At 50.3% G+C, this 19239-nt stretch overlaps 1 protein-coding gene across 3 annotated transcripts in view; it reads right to left on the bottom strand.

The window, feature by feature from the left end:
* Window positions 1-18066, bottom strand: part of ARHGAP22 (Rho GTPase activating protein 22) — a 167774-nt gene extending 149708 nt beyond the window's left edge. Inside the window, exons 1-2 of one of the 3 annotated variants that reach the window (XM_044239999.1) lie at window positions 17988-18066; window positions 14435-14599 (exon numbers count right to left, since the gene is read on the bottom strand). In XM_044239999.1, coding sequence (XP_044095934.1) covers window positions 14435-14486 — 52 coding nt within the window. In that variant the 5' untranslated portion in view covers window positions 14487-14599; window positions 17988-18066. Of the gene's footprint in view, window positions 1-14434; window positions 14671-15044; window positions 15077-17987 lie in introns of those variants that run through there. The other 2 variants (XM_044240000.1, XM_044240002.1) reach the window with 2 other exon arrangements.
* Window positions 18067-19239: the final 1173 nt, after the last annotated feature.

Below are 19239 nucleotides of genomic sequence, written 5' to 3' on the forward strand. Positions count from 1 at the left end.
AAATATGTTGCTTCTTAGCCATGCACACCTAAGCCATCATGTTGAGTGAAGAGTAGGTAAAATGTCTATGCAAAACTCTTGAATCTTATGATTATTGTGCTCTTCTGGGGTCTGGTCACCAGAGTCTTTTGGAAGGAGTCAGTCAAGGGAGGCCTGGGGAGTCAAGGAGATTACCTAGACTTTATGTCCCACGAGACCTGAGTTCAAATCTTTCTCCCGCCTGTGAGTAACTCTGAGAACTTGGGCCAGTGGCTTGTGTTCTCTGAGTTGCTGCTCCCCCGTATGTAAAACAGGGATAACGGGGCCACAGGGAAGTTAGAGTTCAGAGAGGAAGTCTCACGAATGAGTTCCTCTCCCATGATTCATCCCTTCACAGTGGGATGAATATGTTATGATCAAATTGCATTCACGAGCACACACTGTGGGACAGTGGAATACTCTCAAACACTCTTGTAAGTATTTGAGCTCAAACCGCTCTGAGTTAGCTGCCATTGTGGCCTCCCGCGGAGCTGAGGACTGGGGTGGCCTAATGGAAATCACGCAGGGAGTCAGGGTGGGGCTAGGATTTAAATCCAGATCCACTTGTCTCTAGGATCAACATCTGAATCATAATGCAACGCTGCCACCAGGGCACATGACAATGCATTAAAGGATTTCAAAACACACACTTGGTATTTGCAATACACCCAAGTTAAGGGTGGTTTCTTGTAAGGGTTGTGCTGGTATTTTGTATCTCCTCCCTGAAGTTTTTTTCTAACTCTCCTTCAGCTTAAAGATGGCTGAGTCTAGTGGGAATTAGACCAGATGGTGCTTACATTGCCCTTTCTTGCAAAGGAGGGCCTTCCCCCAACATGCACACTCACACACCTGCTTTGCTGGGCCTCTCTTCTGGCCCAGCCTTGGCTCAGGCTGGTGTCTCAGCCTCAAGGCTCCCAGGAGGGAGGCTCTGCTCCACCACCTATCCACACTCAGCCCCCTCGGGGTCCTAGCAAAGGAGTGGGTTTATACACGTACAACATGTCACCTAGAACAGAAACTTTTTCTCCAAATGCTTAGCTCGCCTCCAGGAAATCTAGCCCCATGAGAGATCCAGGAGAACAAGCATCCAATTCTTAAAAGCATCCATGTCCCTCCTGTGGTAGAGTGATTGCAAAAATCTCCCCAAATCCCTCAGCCTTCTCTGCATCCATGAGAGACACGTGGACCCATCACCCCACTGTTTCCCCTACCAGACAGCCAGCAACCCTCACAAAATGAGGGAGGCCCTCCTTACCAGCATCCCCACTGTGGACACGCCAGAGAGCCCAGAAGACCATGTGAGCCCAGGACAGCTTGACCCATCAGCGAGAATAATTGTTCACATTTTGAAGCTGCTGATTTTTGTGGTTTGTTATATTGCAATAGCTAATCTCACCCACCCCCAAATTGTACCATTATAACATGGATTCGCCCAGCCAGACCTCCTTGGTTCTGAATTTCTCTTGTCCTCATTCCAGCCAGGAGACCTGACAAGGGGTTGGCAAGAAACAGGCTGGGTTTGAATCCTAATGCCCCCCGCATCTCAGCCTCTCAGATCCTCCTTGGGACTAATGATATCCAGCCCTCAGGGCCATCATGATGACCCATGAAAATAGAGATGAAGCTTAACACTGAGTCGGTCTTCAATAAATGGTAGTTTCTGGAAAGTGCTACATAGACACTTTTTAACTTGTTGTCTTCAAAACTGAAGCCTGGGAGCACCTGGGTGGCTCAGTGGGTTAAGCCTCTGCCTTCGGCTCAGGTCATGATCTCAGGGTTCTGGGATCAAGCCCTGCGTCGGGCTCTCTGCTCAGTGGAGAGCCTGCTTCCCCCTCTCTCTGCCTACTTGTGGTCTCTGTCTGTCAAATAAATCTTAAAAAAAAAAAAAACAAAAACTGAAGCCCGTCTCAAACCCATGGCAACACAGTTGGGGCTTCAGAGAAGGTGGAAGACCTTTGATCCCTTCCTCTCCACATGTATTTGTTAACAACCAATGCTACAAAGCCCAGTGCCAAGCCCTGTGGAAGGATCCAGCTTGGAGAACACAGTCCTCATCTCTAGGACACGCACAGGGAGGGTGTGTGTAATAGGAAATTTATATGTGGTCTTTGTCCCTGGTTCTTAGCACAGAACTCTAAAAACACTTGGAATATCCTGAGCAATGGGAGGGTCTTGGTTGCTCACATCAAGCCTCTCTTAGCCACACCTGTGTCTGTCTACTGACAGGCCCCCGGAGACCTTCAAGATGGCGGCTGGCCTCTAGAAAGACCAAGAAATGATTAGCGGACTGGAGTGCTTAGCCCCACTTCTCACTCCCATCCCCACCTCTGGGGAGAGAGGAGGGACTCGAAGTTTACTTCAGTCACAAGAGCCAATGATTTGATCAATCACACCTATGTCAGAAGACCTCCCCACAAAACCCCCCAGATGACAGAGTTCAAGAGCTTCTGTCTTGGAGGTGTTGGGATGGTGGCACCCCCAGGGAGGTATGGGATTCTACCTTCATCCCATACCTCGACTACACAGCTCTTCCCATTTGACTGTCCCCAAACTATATCCTTTAATATAAATCAGTAACAGTAAGCGAAGCATTTTTGTGAGTTTTGTGAGCCCTTCGAGCAATTATCAAAACTTAAACAGGAATCCCAGGAATCCCTGAATTTGTAGTCAAGTTGGACAGAAGTGCTGGGCAACCCATTTGCAGCTAGTGTCTGAAGCAGGAGCAGTTTTGTGGGACTGGGTCCCTAACCTGTAGGGTTGGCACTAACTTTGAACAGCTGGTGCCAGAACTGAACGGAATTGAATTGTTGGATACCCATCTGGTGTCAGAATCAGAGAGGGTAAGACAAATATCCAAGGCTGTCATCTTCCCTCTGGATGTGAACCCTCACGGCCAGGGCCTGTCACACTCCCTCCTGGGGCTATGCCCAGGGCAGGGTTTGGGAGAGAGCAAAGAACCAGGGACTGGGGACACCTGGGTGGCTCAGTCAGTTAAGTGTCTGCCTTCAGCTCAGGTCATGATCCCAGGGTCCTGGGATCGAGTCCCCCATTGGGCTCCTTGCTCGGTGGGGAGTCAGCATCTCCCTCTGCCTGCCGCTTCTCCTGCTTGTGCTCTCTGTCTATCTCTTTCTCTGAGAAATAAATAAATAAAATCTTAAAAAAAAAAAAAAAAAGAAAGAAAGAACCAGGGACTATGCAGGGGCTCTGGTCTCTCCCAGGGCAGGGCCATGGGGGACAGCTTGGGCCTGTGGCCATGGCTTCCTTCTCCTCTCTCCAAATTTGCTATTTTGAATATCAGTCTCTGCCAGTATCCCAAAGGATTCACAGATGATCACAAACCTATAATTTGGGGCACACTCTGTAAGAACACTTGTGTGGGGCTGGGCATTTGGGTCCTGCTGGCAGTGTGCCTAGCTGAAGAGACGCAGGGGGCTTTGTTGAGGCCATGCTCTGTGATCTGGGCCTGAGCTGGCTCAGCCTGGAAGAGGGACACCTCTGTCATTTGCAGAAAGGTGCTGTCTAGCCTCAGGGCCCTAGTCCCATACTGTGAGTTGCCTGGAGAATCAGTCCCTAGACAAAGACTTGAACACATGACTCTGGGATTCAAAGAAAGGGACAATACCCAGAGGTGACAGCGGGGGACTGCCATCAGGCCTGTTTTTCCTGCTTGCAGCGGCCATGTGAATCCAGCCTGCCCTCTCTGTTCAGGACGGCCCTGTCTTCGCAGCTGTGCTCTCACGCAGTCTCCGAGCCAGTCCCACCAGAAAGGAGCACATCTGGCCCTGGTGGGAGCACCGCCCCTCAGGGCAGATTAGGGTAATCCCATGTCAGCTGTTACCATTTGCTGAGTGCATATCATGGGCCAAGCCCGGATACCAAGGTTCACACACACCACCCCCCAAAGATATCTTGTTCGTTCCTGTTCTAAGAGGAAAGTAAGGCCCAGAGGTGATAAGCGACATGTGCCAGACCACCTGTGAGCAGGGGCTAAGCCGACACCTCAAGCCCAGCCTGCCGGGATGTCTGACACCAGGTGGCTCCGTCTACTTCAGTAGCGAGGACTGGGCACAGGTGTCTGCCAGATGGTACGTGTGCGGCGGAGCTGACTGCTGGTTCCGTGGGCTTCACTCGCCCACCTTGGAGGCCCCCAAGCCACCGATAGGCCCAGAAATCTGCTTTCAAGGCATTTGATTCTCCTTGGTGACCTTGTTAGCAAATTTAAAGGGTAAAGACTTTTGAAAGTTAAAAAAACAAACAAACAGATAAAGACTTTTGAAAGTCATCCAGTCACAGATTCAGTAAAATTTGCAAAAGCATATTTATAACCAACAGGATTTCATCATAAAATGGGCCTAAATCCCTCCTCATTCTCCATGCAGTCCCCGGGAGCTCCTTTCTTTGCTCCAGGTAAGACGTGGGGGCCACAGTCACGTGTCCCGCCGAGAAGGGCCAGAGCTTGCCTTGCTGTCCTTCTACCCCGGGAGTCCGAGTGGAGAGCGGACTGCCACCCTTCATGGGACACTGACTCGGGGATGCTCCCCCCTGACCCAGCAGGTGGGCCCCCCAGGCAGTATTCTGCAGTCGCATTATCTTGCAGACGAAGCGCATTTACAGCCTGTCGGGCAAAGGCCTGACATGTACCCCTGCCCCCGCCCCGCTGGAGATGTCCTCACCTAAGGTACACTCCCTTCCTCGGGGCGACCCCCACAGTCCTGGCTGGTCACTGTGGGGGGTATACAGGCCTGGTGTTCTTTCCCCAACTCAGCACAGCTTCCAGCACCCACCCCAGCCTTAGCTGAGTGTGCGGGGCACTGAGGCGCTGCTTCCATCACAGCCCAGCTTCTCCCGCTGCTCAGCCCTGCTCGCTGACTCCTCACAGGTACTGGTCCCCATCAAATTCCCCTATGCTCATCCCCACCTCATAGCCATTGTGAAGTAACTCATGGTATCGTCGGAAAGTCCGAAACACAACCCTCATAGTTATTCTAAATTCTCCACCTTACAATTTGAAAATCTCTGCCACATCTGGGTCTGGTTCTGATGCTCGACTAGAGCTGCCTGGACTTGGACATCTACGTGTTTACGTTCTTTTGGTCAGTCAGGCTCTGATCAGACTTCGTCAGGTGGGGCTCTGAAGAGCCAATTTCCCTTGACATCGGGCCTTGTTGAGAACCAAGCTCGCTGGGCGCCTGGGTGGCTCAGTGGGTTAAGCTGCTGCCTTCGGCTCAGGTCATGATCTCGGGGTCCTGGGATCGAGTCCCACATCCGACTCTCTGCTCAGCAGGGAGCCTGCTTCCTCCTCCTTCTCTCTCTACCTGCCTCTCTGCCTACTTGTAGTCTCTCTCTGTCAAATAAATAAATAAAATCTTTAAAACAAAAAACCAAGCGTGCTAGTCAAAAATGGTTCCTTTTCCTCTCCTCCTGCTGATATTTACCCTGGGAACCTGGCCAAGCTCCTGGAGGTAAATCACACAGTATGGTGGGGCTCCCCTAGGACTGGGTTCCCCAGAGCCCTTAACTCTCAGAGCGGCCCAACCGAGCCCCAAGTAAGCCATCAGCCACACGCATGTTTCCCTCTGTGGGCACTGGCTCCCATGGTGGCATCCACATGTGAGTCCCTGCTGTGTCTGTGACCCCTGGGGCCTGCTTGTCTGTCTCCAATCCCAGAGGCAGTGGTTTGCCCCGTGTCCTCCCTTCTGTTACGGCTCCCAGAAGGGTGGTTGATTTTTTAATCTGTTCAGCTTGTACCTGTTCTTAGGGAGGAGTGGTGACTTCCAGGCTCCCTCCGTGGGCTCAGTTTTCCTCTTCAGGCTGTGATTTTGTCTTGCTGGTTAACGTGTTTTGTAATTGTTGGTTGGCAGCCATCCATAACGTACTGGGTAACAGAAATTGAAGTGTGTAGCTCTTCGTGTCTGAGGTTTTATGTTAATCTGGCTGGGCTCCATGCTGTGATTAATGTTGATGGTAACTGTAGGTGCCAGAGACTTGCAGGCTTTCTGGCTTCCTTGTTATTGTTTTTGCTTTTGTTTTTGTTTTTTCCTTTCTCTATGGTCTTTGGGTTTCCCTAAGAACTCCTTCCTAAATAGAGCCTCTGTCGGCAGCTTCTTCAGCTGTGATGTGCTGTGACACTGGAACCCAGCTGATGCATTGGTGAGGTGCGGGGAGGGAAAGCCTGTTAGAACCTTGTGGTTAATACTCAGGCTTTTTGTGGGCCTGAGTCCCTGGGCTATGACCCTCAGAAGTACTAAATAGACCACTGCCTTTTTTTTCTCCCCCCGCTGAGGTGAGAGGAAGTCTAGCTGACCTGGAGCTGGCCAACTCTCCTCCCACCAGGTCACTTTGGCCCTGGTAAGGAGCTCTACTTAGAGGATGGGCCTTTGCTGTGGAGAACATTTTGGTTGTCTTTTCCAGTGGTTGCTCTTCCTTTCCCCCGGTCTGACATACACAGGGGCTTTTGTAGCTTCTTCATCTTGAGAATCTGGTGAAGTTCCTGGAGGAAAAACTCACGAAAGTGTGCCCCTCCCACTGGCTGATTCTGGGGCCCCCAGGAGTTTCTCACTGTCAAGCTAATCCACAGCCCGCCTCCAGCAGGTAGTCAAATTTAGCATTTCAGTGTTCGTACCAGATAGTGATCCCAATGGCTTCTGCTTCAGGTAAACTCACCTGGGCTATTATTTTCTGAATTCCCCTATGGCTCCAGATTTGAGGTGGTGGTTTGCCCTGGAACCTCAATTTTCTGATGAGTCTAAGAAGAGTCACTGATTTTAAGTTCATTTACATTTTCCCCTGTTGTATGGGTAGAAATGACAATTTCCCAGCTTTTTGCATGTCAGATTTTATAGCTGCTACAGAATGACTATTCTTTTTCAAACAACTCCTACTGTGCCTCCCACCTTCCTGTCGCTGGAAGATCCGGCTTCACCTCCCAGAGGCCCAAGATCTACACAGAAGACTTTAAAGAACGGTTTCCTATAGACCCTTCCATTAGATTGTAACAGGTGATGAATAAGCTCCAAGAAGTGGGTGTTTTTATCAGTTTTGTTACCTGCTGCATCCCCAATGCCTGGAACAAGTGCTTGGCACAGCCCCTGTGTGCTGAGTGACTAAATGCACTATCAACTCTGTGTTAGAGAATCCTTGAGTGAACTTCCCAGGCATGGCCACCTTTGTAGCTTTCATCTCTAGGACAGTCTGACTTTCTCTGGGACCCTCAGTTGACTGGTATTGGATTAGCACTCCCCGAACACTGAAGAAACAAGACAGAATGCCTGGTTCCAAGTAGATGGTCCTTGTAACCCTACACAGAGTCTCCATCAGGCACAAATTGATCATTCCACTTTCTTTAAAAAACAAAACAAAACAAAACAAAACGCCAAAGGCAACAGCTCAGAGCCAGAGATTAATAGTAGAATCCAATGGTTCACCCAGATGGGAATTCTTACTCATTCAGGAATTAACCTGGGCCCTTCCTTGAACTCTCTGTTTTTTTATTAGATGAGTAATCCTTATATAGGTTCTGTGATATAACCTCTCAGGATGTCCCCTTTTTAGTGAGGAGCCCAAATGGAGAGATTATATAACTTGAATAAGCGCACAGAGTAAGCGGTGGACCTAGGAGCTACGTCCAGACCTGGCTTTCTCTAAAGACTAGCCTGATTTTTTCAGAATCGGGATAATGGTGTCAGCAACAGAACCCTCACCCAGTCCTACTACGAGGGGCATGTTCCAAATTCAGGTGGGGGATGTGATGGCCGTGGCTGAAGGCACGGTCGATGTCCCTAAAGGCAGAGGTGTAGCAGTGAATGAGCACTTGAGATGGGTCAGCTCATGGGTTGAGTCCTGTCTGCCACTCATTGGCCGTGTGCCCTCCGGAGTCAAAGTACTTCCCTAGTCTCAGCTTCCTTATCTGGCTGACAGAGGGAGCTGCTCTGTCCTCACGTAGCTGGGGCAGCATTACATGAGACTGCAGGGGAGGGGAAGCTGCGAGGTGAGGTGCGTAAGGGCTGTGAGCCCTCTCTGTGGTTTCCTATTTTGCAATCATTCTCAGAGTCAAATCACTTCTCCCAGATGCACAGGAACAGAAATCATCGTAAAAAAAATGGCTCCATAAGGAAATCCTCTGACTCAGCCCACACTTGGTTCAGTCACTGGGGGTGGGTAAGTGTGGGCTTCCTCTTGGCTCCCCAGTGGGCACTGTGTCTGGCAGGGCTTCTGTCTAGACGTTCACTAGGGGCTCTGCCCAGCCTCTCTCCAGGCTCCTTGTTCCTGGGACGCGGATGGCTCATGGCTGCCAGCAGAGAGCCCAGGAAAACAAGAGGGCTCCTTCCCATTTTTATGGGCTGTATCTGCCCCTAAAATTCATATACTAAAGTCCTAATGCCCAGCACCTCACAATGTGACTGTATTCGGAGTTAGGGTCTTTAAAGAGGTAATTAAGTTAAAATGAAGTGATTAGGTCCTAGTCCAACATAACTGGTTAGAAGAAGAAATTGGGACCCAGACGCACACAGAGGAAGACACAGGGAGAAGATTCCATCTGCAAGCTAAGGCGGTGGGGGTGGGGAGAGCTCTGAAGAAACCAATCTTGCTGATACCTTGATCTCAGACTTGTAGCCTACAGAACTAGGAGAAAATAAATTTCTGTCGTTTAAGCTACTCAGCCTGTGGCACTTGTTAAGACAGCTAGAGCAAACATACCTGCCTGTCCTCCTCACCATGAGTCAGTGTGAGGGATGAGGGGCAACGACACACAGGGGCAGGGATGGATTGGTTGCCCACTCAAGGCCAGGAGGCAGTGGTAACGATTACAAAGATTACAAAGATACACACACACACACACACACACACACACACGAGAGAGAGAGAGAGCCTCAAAATACATGAGGCAGAAATGGACAGCAGACAATTGAATAATAAGAATTGGAGATTTCCTATCCATACCAACAATTGTTAAAACAACTAGATAGACAATCAGCAATGACATAGAAGGCCCGAGCAACATGATCAATAAATCTGATCCAACCGCTATATATAGGACACTCCTTATAACAGGTCCAGAATACACATTATTTCCAAGCACCTATGGAACATTCTTCAGGATAGGTCATATACTAGGCCATAAAACAATAAACCAACAGGTGAGGGGGGAAACAAAGTGTACATCCATACAACTGAAAAAGGAACCATGGATACACATAAGACAGTGAATGAGTTTCCAAAACTATGCTAAGTGAAGAAATCCTGATGCAAAAGACTACATAATATATGATTCCATTTCCATAAAACATCTAGAAAAGGCAGGTTTATACAGACAAAAGGCAGATGAATGGTTTCCTTGGGCTGGAGTGGGAGTATGGATTAATTGCACATGTGTACCAGGGAACTTTTTTGGGTGAGAGAAATGTCTTAAAATTGGATTAGGGTGAAACAAACTGTGGGTTGCTGGGGGGAGGGGGGTTGGGAGAAGGGGGGTAGGGTTATGGACATTGGGGAGGGTATGTGCTTTTGGGTAAATTGGAAGGGGAGATGAACCATGAGAGACTATGGACTCTGAAAAACAATCTGAGGGGTTTGAAGTGGCGGGGGGGTGGGAGGTTGGGGTACCAGGTGGTGGGTATTATAGAGGGCACAGCTTGCATGGAGCACTGGGTGTGGTGAAAAAATAATGAATACTGTTTTTCTGAAAATAAATAAATTGGAAAAAAAATTGGATTAGGGTGATGGTTGTACAATTCTACAGATTTACTAAAAATCATGGAATTGTACACTTTGAATGGGTGAATTTTATCATATGTAACCTACATCTCAATAAAGCTGTTAAATATATACACATGTGAGGGGCTCCTGGATAGCACAGTCGGTTAAGCGTCCATCACTTGGTTTCAGCTCAGGTCGTGATCTTGGGGTCGTGAGAACAAGCCCCAGGTCAGGCTCTCCCCTCAGCACAGAGTCTGCTTAAGTTTCTCTCTCCTTCTCCCTCTGCCCCTCCCCCTGCACTCTCCTTCTCTTTCTAAAATAAATAAATAAATCTTTAAAAAATAAATAAACTCATACATACATATATGAGATGACAGTAAACGAAGTGAAGAAAAATAAGGCAGGGAAGAAGGGTAGGAATGTCAGAGTGGGCTGTGAAGAGTGCGGTCATTCACAGTGTTTGCCAAATACTTCCAATCCCCTGGACTCCTTAAGGGTAGATGGACAATGAGTTGGCAATGAGTGTGATGTGTGGGACTTCCAGACTGAGGATTTTCTGTTCATCTGAGACCTTTCTGGAGCTCGATCTCTCCTTTGACCCCCTGGCCTGGCTGCCGGCACCACATGACATGATTATTTCATCAGCCTGGGTATTTAAGTCACTATGATGGACAGGTGACTTCTGACTCAGTTACTGCATGACCTGTGCTACTGGAACACAGACAGGTGCTTAGGGAGAGCCTTAAAAGAAGATGGTAAAAGTCCTGGGGAGGTCAGTTTGTGAGCCGTGCGGATGTCTGCGGGGAAGGGCACTCTGAAGAGAGGGCAGAGCATGTGCAAAGACCCAGCTCATCCGAGGAGGAGCAAGGAAGCCAGTGTTGCCGGCACTTGGCAAGCAGGGAACACAGGAGATGATGTGACAGGTGAAGGTGAGTCAGCTGGAAGACTGACACGAGAATCCACTTCTCAAAGGGTTTAGGCTTTAAAAGCCTTGTTCCAGCTGCAATATTGGAAGGAGATGGATAGGCCAGAGGCAGAATCAGGAAGACCAGTAAGAAGGTCTTTGTAAAAAGAATTTAGGTGAGAGCTGACTTCACACCCTTAAGCCACAGCATTCTTCCTATAAAACAGCTCTTCCCACCCCCCCAGCTTTATTAGGATACAGTGCACACCCAGCACTCTGTAAGTTGAAGGTATACAGCATATAACTTGAATTACATCTATTGTGAAATGGTAATGACAATCAATTTAGTTAATATCTGTCATCTCAAGTAGGTACCAAAAAAAAAAAAAAAGAGAAAAATAAAAAAATGCTTTTCTTGGGCCACCTGGGTGGCTCAGTGGGTTAAAGCCTCTGCCTTCGGCTCAGGTCATGATCCCAGGGTCCTGGGATCAAGCCCTGTATCAGGCTCTCCGTTCCTCAGGGAGCCTGCTTTCTCCTCTCTCTCTGCCTGCCTCTGCCTACTTCTGATCTCTGTTTGTCGAATAAATAAATAAAAAACCTTTAAAAAAATGCTTTTCTTCCCTGTGATGATAACTCTTAGGATCTCCTCTCTTACCTTCTACATATATCATATAGCAGTATAATACACTGTGTCATACACTCCACTCCTCTATGGGACTTGTTTATAACTGGACATTTGTACATTTTGACCACTTTCCTCCAATTCTCCCTCACCCTGCCCCACTTCCAGTAACCACAGATTTGATCTATCTTCTTTTTTTAAATTGGAAGTGTCGACATATAATAAAGTTTCAGGTGTCCTATAAATCTGATCCAATCAGTCCCACGTTTACAACTTTCTTTTCTTTTTTTAAAGATTTTATTTATTTATTTGACACAGAGAGGTCACATGTAGGCAGAGAGGCAGGCAGAGAGAGAGGAAGGGAAGCAGGCCCCCTGCTGAGCAGAGAGCCCGATGCGGGGGCTCAATCCCAGGACCCTGAGATCATGACCTGAGCCGAAGGCAGTAGCTTAACCCACTGAGCCACCCAGGCGCCCCACGTTTACAACTTTCAATAGCTCCCTACTGCCCATGGAAAAGAGTCCAAGTTTCTCAACATGGCATCATCCTACCTCTCCTGTACCACCCACCCCTTCCTTTCCTATGATTTCAGTTCTCCTGTCTCCGAGTCTCCCATTCTCCCGCACTCTCGCCGCCCCACCTGGGTCCATGTGGTTTCCTCACATCCCTGCATCCACAGCAGGGAGGGAAGAGCTGTTCTGGAGAAAGATCAAGTGAGCAAAGCCAGAGTTGGGAGGGTAGCAGGGTGGGCTATGATGGAGGAGGTTCAGTCCAAGCTGCCCTCTGGCCTTGCTCCTAGAGGTTAGCTTGTGGGCCAAGGTGCTGGGATCCTGAACGGATGACTGAATTCAGAGCTGCCTTCTCTTTCTTTTGGACTCTCTGGCCCAGTATGCACAGAGGTTACCCTCTTTCTGCCCACCAGGATTCAGACCTGCAGTGCCTACTCATGGTGGGAAGGACCCAGGAGGGTCAGCTAACTGGGAGAAGCCTCCAGTCCTTGGCAGAGAACTGCACAGGCCAGGGGGCAGCAGTGTGGGAAGCTGGTGAGCACAGAGGCTGTAGCTGGTCCGAATGGGGAGGACTGGGCCACAGGAAAATCTTACAAGTGTTGGGGCTTATAGCTGGGTGAGAGTTTTAGCCAGGTCTTCCCAAATGAAAGACCAGAGTGCTGGCTGGCCTCCGGCTTCCTGCTATTGGGCAGTTCCTTGACTCGACAAAACTCTGGGCAGAGTGAAGAAATGAGGTACGGCACAACATTTTAACCCCCAGAAATCTCCCGTTTGCCCAAATTCCATGGAAATAACTGACAAAAGCAAGCACAAGTTCCCAATTGCTCTCCTCCAGAATCTATGGTGAGAGACAGAGAGAAGAGAAAGAGCCAGAGGGAGAGAGACCGAGAGACAGAAAGAGCAAAATTGAGAAAGGAAGAGAGACAGAATGGCTGACCCAGAGAGACCAAGGATGAGGAGGAGAAACTGCTTCCCCTATGTTGGCCGACTGTCTATTTTCCGAAGCCTTCTATAGAACAGCATGGCTAGTCCCTCTTTATAAAGCTGCCAAGCTGTTTGTGGTCAGATAATGATTTTTATAAAATTAATTAAGTCTAAGGGAATGAAGTGCTGATGCATGCTACCATGTGATCAACCCCAAACACATCACTCTACGCCAAAGATGCCAGACACAGAAGGACACCTGCTATGTACCTGCATTTATATGAAATATCCAGAGTAGGTTAGTCCTAGAGACAGAAGGCAGATCAGTGGGTGCCAGGGCTGGGGGAGGTGGGGAACCACTGCTCAGTGGTTTTCTTTCAGGGTGGTGAACATGCTTTGGGACTGCAAAGGGGTGGTGGTTGCACACCATGGAAGTACAAACCACCACTCAATTAACGGGTCGCTTTAAAACGGTTAATTGGGTTATGTTAATTTCACCACCTTGAAAATTTAACTCAATCTTCTTCTTTAAATTCAGGTATCCTGTGCACTTCTCATTTGTCTTTCCCTTAAAGACTCTGAAGCTGGGTGGGGGGGGGGTAGGTGGGTGGGTATCTGCTCTACTGTGAAAATCTGGTGGCCAGAAGCGTCCACAAAAGAGAGTGACTTTTCCTTTCAAATCAGTTGGTGCCATAAACCTAACTGAGGGGAAATAATTTGGAAATTCTACAGACCCCTAAGGCATTAGAATTGAACAGAATTAAAAGCTAATTTCAGCTGCTCCCCACCCCCACTGTAGAAAGGGACACTATTTGTAGTGTCCCCTAGCCTGTGTCCAGCCCACAAATCCAGGTGACTTGGCTGTGTGAACATAGAGCTCGAGGGCTCGTCCCTGCACACACCCACTCAGACCCCAGCAAGGGCTGCTGTGTGCTGTCTGAGGCCTCCCCAGCCTCGGTTGGGGGGTTCTGGGTCCTGGCCACACAGGAGGTTCACCTGGGAACCGAAAAATATGCTGATGTCTAGAACTCACTCCAGACCAATCTCCAAGTATTTAAAAATACCTGGGGATTTTTAAAAGTTCCTTTGTGATTCTAACATAGAGCTAGGTTAAAGACCACTGTCTGTGTTTCTTCCTCTGGTATCTGGGATTTCAATCATCCTCGGAAAGTGTCCAGGTACAAAGAACATGAAATGCCACATCGCAACCACCCAGCCGGCATCTGTGTGACCCCAACAAGCAGCTGCACGACCATCCCCACAGCCCCTGCACACGACCCAACCCAAGGGGGGCTTCCTCTGTGCCTCAGTTCCCTGCAGGCACTTTACTGGGGGCTACGGAAACAACTGCCTGGCTGAGTCGCTTCCAAGCAGGATGGACCCCCCTCCCCATGCAGGACCTGCCTCTCACCCCCACCCCCACCCCCCAGTCTCTAGGCACGGTGATCCTTCCAGACTCTGAATGTCATCAGAGCCCTGAGTCACTGGACCAAATCCCTCCAACGATCATGGTCATGTTGAAGGCTCTGCATTTCAGGCAGACACAGAACATCTCCCAAGTTCAAGGGTGAGGGCTGTGGGCACCATCAGCCCATGCCCAGGCCTTGACCACAGATGATGCCCCTTGATGCTTCCAGCCCACAGGACCAAGACAGCTCCTCGAGTGACCCCGTCTCCCAGCCTCAAATGACCCCATCTCTCAAGCCAGAAGACAAGAACAAAGGTAATCATATTCCACATAGAATAAAATAAAATTCTTACCGAAATATCTGGCTGCAAATGTTCTTCTTTTGTTGGAAGCTGTCGGCAGCATAATGAAGCTGGCAGACTATGTGCAAATTTCTTGTGTATCCTTTTTATAAAGAACCAACCACATCCTCAAGCAGACAAGCTAATTCCTGTTTTCCAGTAACAGGAGATCAGCATCTATAGAAAAGAAATATATTTAGAATGCCCTTTATCTGGTGTTTTCTTGGATTTCAAACAAGAAGCCTTGCTGTGAGGAATGAGTCCCTTAAATACAAATGTGCCCAGGGATCTTGGAATGGCTTTGGGCAAGTCATGGGACCAATGGGTATCAGTTCCTCATCTGTAAAATGGGAACAATAATGACAACTGCCCCTCCCGGTGAGCAGAGGATCAACAAGATGAAAGCAGTGAAACAGCAAAGCCCTTCACACATCAGACACTCTGTTTGATCCTTTCCATCAGCTGACCTGGATTCAGGAGCTGTGTTTCCCACACAGCCTAGAAAGTGGCTACAGACAATGACTGGCAAGCATGCAGAGATTGCCAGGATGCTGTCTGTGACTCCCATCTGGTGTGTGCCACAGTCCTGCCCATGGGGAGACCAAGGACATGGTCCCCATACCTGCACGGAGAGACGAAGTCCCCCCAGCACCCGTGGCAGACCCTCAGCCTTGTGCTCCGGCTGCTAACGGTGTGGCTTTTTGTTCCATTGCTGGAAAAGTCAGCACCATCCACGCATCGTTTCCAGGTGTGGGAAATCAAAAAGTAAATCCCAATTAGGAAACAGCCAAGTGAGTTTCAGGCAGCCATCAATGTCATTGACATCGTGGTCTTGGCGATCTTGGGGAAAGGCAGTTCCCAGGGGGTGATGCTGTCCATTAAAATACAGATGGAGTTTATAGATGCCAGGAGCAAACTCTGGGACGACAGCCCCCAGAATGTTCTTCCTACTCCCCTTCTCATCTCCTCTGCTCTCCTGTCTCTGTCGTATTGCTTGGGTAATGTGATTGTGATCACAGAACCAATCCCCACCACACAGATAAGACAAGCATGGCCAGCACTCAGTGTGGGCAGATCCCTTTCCCCCACAAGCTGCGGGGATGCAGGGACTCAGGCTGTCATAGCCATAGGAGGTGGCAGCGGGGCTGTGGGCTGCTGGGCTGGATAGCACTGTCCTAGGCTGCAGTGGGGCAGTGTCATCGTGCGCCAGCCTGGGCTATCTGTGGACAGTTACAGCTGCTGGCCTCTCTAAGGGGAGCACGGGACCAGAGCAGAGGAATCGCCACAGTGGTGCCTCCAGGGGGTGATCTGGGACAGCTAACAGCGAAAGAAGCCACAGCAGAGCCCCAGACTAGAGGCTGGGGTGGACCCCAGCCCAGGAGCTGGAGGAGCAGAGTGGCAAGCAGAGAACTCTAGAGCTGAGACAGATTCAGAGACCCTTAGGGACCCAGGGTGACATCTCTCTGTATTCTCCAAGCACACAGGACTAGGAGAGTGGCCAAGGGGAATGAAGAGTGACAGAAAGAAGCCCTTCCTATGACCTGGTGTAATAGGGGCTTTAGAATTAAAAACTCAGGGTCTGTCTCCAGGTTTTTCTTTTTCTAGTGTTGTGAATCTGGACATGCTACTGAAATAAGGCTACCCAACTTAGCAAACAAAACTACAGAATGCCCAGTTACGTTTTTAGTGTAAGTGTTTTCCAAATATTGCCTGCTACATAGTATCTACTATAAAGGTATTCATTGTTGTTCTGTATTTTATCTGGCAATCTGGTGTTTACACCTTCTGAGTATCCATTTTATCTTTGGTTAAAAGAAGATAATCAGGTAAGAAACTTTCAGTTGCTGGAAACAAAAAAGACAATTAAAATTGGCTTAAAATACAAAGAGGGGTTTACTGGCTCCTTTAGTGGGAAAGTACTCATAATTTGGACTTCAGGCACAGCTTGATCCAGCGTTGATAATGTCAACCAAGTCTAGTTCCCTCCCACCCTCAAGTTCCCTTGTTTGCTTCCTGGGTGTCTGTGTCATCCACACCAAGGTTTCTTAATTATTTTAAAAAATGCTGGATGCCAGCTTCAGGAGCTAATATTTTCTCCTTCATGTCTAATAGGAAGAGAATATATCTTTTGTTGTTTCTCTCACAAGTGCTGGGAAGCTTCCTTTCCCTATCTCCCCAAATATCTCTTGCCTGGTGGCTTTGATTGGACCACCAAATCCAGCCTTGGAGTAGTCCTGATGGTTGGGGAGAGATGTATGTGTTGGCTAAACCAACCTGGTATCATCCGAGGAGCTGAGTGGACTGGGCTGGTATAGGAAAGAGGTAGATACTGGAATAGGTGCCAGAGCCCTGTGACCAATGTGGGGAGCCAGCTCCAAATACACTGCCCACTGCAGACTGCTGTAAGGATAAGATAGATGAAACTGACCCCAGGAGTGTGTGTGTGTGTGTGTGTGTAAAATGTTAATTCTTCCCCTTGGACATGATCGCTCTTACTTTTTTTCTCAACCCCTACCTTTCTCCTGGCCAGATGTATGACCCATCTCAGCTCTGCTAGCACAGAGCCAAGAGGCCTCCCAGGGAACCAGTATGCTGGGCCTCTGTCCTGGCTGTGCCATGTGCCCTGGGCTGGTCTCTGCTCCTGAAGGGTCCCCACTTACATCATGGGGGGAGAACATGTGTGTAGGGGTGTCGGGTATGTGACTGTACCAGGAGGGCTCTGGTTAGAAGCGTGACCTCAGCCCTCAGCCTGTGGTGAGGATGACAAGGCTCAGGCGCATGGGCTTCTGTTTTTGGGAAAACAGGGGTGGAAGGGCAGACATGGCGGGCCTTACTTTTCAGTCCCAGGGTGAGGGGAAGCAATCTCAGAGGCAGAGAAGACAGAAGAACTGCTCTCCAAGCATCCAGCCCAGCCATCCCTGTACCCTCACCCATCTTTCTTGGCAGCAGCATTCAAGGGCAAGCCACAGCCCAGGTAAGCTCGGCAGAGTTGGGGCACCGCTCCCAGCACCCAGCAGCACCCAGCAAGGCAGTCATGGGGAACCCAGGGATGACTCAGCCATGAGCAGCTCGACGGGCGCCAGCCACACAGCCAATGGGCTCCCTGTGGGAGAGTGCTGGGAGCCCCAGGCCGTCAGGCACTCAGGCAGTGTGCCCTGCACCGGGCACACTGGGCACCGGGCATCATCCCACGACCCACAGGCGTTATTAGTAAGGACAAGCAGCACTCAGCAGGCCCAGCTGTGGAGCAGACACGGTCACCTGACAGCATACCGAGGTAATATTACAGTGGACTTGTGGGTCACCCCATCATAGTTTAACGAGGGGGAACATTTAGACCCATGGTACTTGGGGCTCACGGCCACCCCATCCCTCTAGCATGGCCAAGTGGCCACGTTGTCCTGCACTGCCCCCCCCACCCCGCATGTGTTCACCCTATGGCCCCTCCTTCATCCCCACGTGGGGGCTGTGCCAATGAGCGCCCACCACCCGGGGCCATCCGCCCAGAGAAGGCGGACATCCAGGCAAGCTGCCTGGGTGCTGCCCGATGGGGAGTCTAGCTCACCTGGGACCCGGGGAGGACACCGCCGTCTCCGCCGCCCAGAGGCCGGCCTGGGATCCTTCCTCGGACACAGCCTGGAGGGAGCGCTCGGGCTCCCTGCCCCCTCTGCTAACCCTGTGGCGGGGGCCTTGGCCCTGCCTCCGGTCCCCCATGTGACGAGTGGGCAGGGGAGGCGGGCAGGACCAGGAGGAAGCTGCCCCGGCCCAACATCATCCGTCAGATGCAGGCTCCCTGGCTCCTCGGTGCCTCTGGGGACGATGTGCTTAGGGCTGTCCTTGGCCTGCTAAGAGCCTGCGGCTGCCCCGCCTGAGGAAGCCTTGCCCAGCCAGGTTAACCTCTGCCAGGAGCGGCTGCGGCAGACCGGCTGGCGGAAGCCCGCCTGGAGTTCGACTTGGTGCAGAGCGCCCCCTGGCGGGCACCAGCAGCCACAGCCTGGCACGCCTTGGGACCCTGACTTTCCTCCCAGTCTCCGCTCAGCTGCTCCCAGCGATCCAATCATGGCAGCACCTATCTTCCCCACCCTCACCTGTAGCCTCACCTTCCCTGGGGTCACATGTGGCTGGGAGGGTGTGTAGGATTCCAGAGGATTTCCACCCTGGGTCTTCCTGAATTCTGCACAGCTGGCCAGTCTTGTGTCTTCAGTCTGGGCACAAAGGTGGGGCTGGAGGTCATTAGCAGGACAGGAGCCCTCAGGTTGGGGGTTAGGGTGGGGATCTGAACCACTTCCCAAAGAACCAGCATCACTTAAATCTCCCCACTTGGGAAACTGAGGTCGGAAAGGTCCAGTGAATTTCCCAAGGGGACAGATTACAAGTGGTATTGCTGGGACTTGAAACCAAGGACAGCAGATTAAAAATCCTTTGAAAGCCAATGCCAAGGACAGAGACAGGAAGGTAGCCTTTATTGACCTGGCCTCCCAGTGGCTCTAGTGGGCAGGCCCTTCTCTAAGGGTGCACCAACCTCCCCCTCCCCTGGACTCAGTGTGGCCCTTTGCTCCCCTTCCCTGACCAAATCAGGGTGGCTGGCCACGGACTGGAAACCTCAGGAAGGCTGATTTGACATCTGGGCAGAGCTGGGGCTGGGATGGAGTCTTGGTTATTCCAGTCACAGGGCGGTGATGATGGCAGAGGGAGACCCATCATCTACCCTAAGCACTGCCCTTGAAGGCCTCGGGGAGCAGCATGCGGTGGGCTGTGGTAGAGTAGTTGCTGGCAGAGGCAAGGAGGCACACAGCTTGTTGCAAGGCCAGAGCTCA

Source organism: Neovison vison, chromosome 2 (genome assembly GCF_020171115.1).
Source record: "Neovison vison isolate M4711 chromosome 2, ASM_NN_V1, whole genome shotgun sequence".
Taxonomy (NCBI): Eukaryota; Metazoa; Chordata; class Mammalia; order Carnivora; family Mustelidae; genus Neogale; species Neogale vison.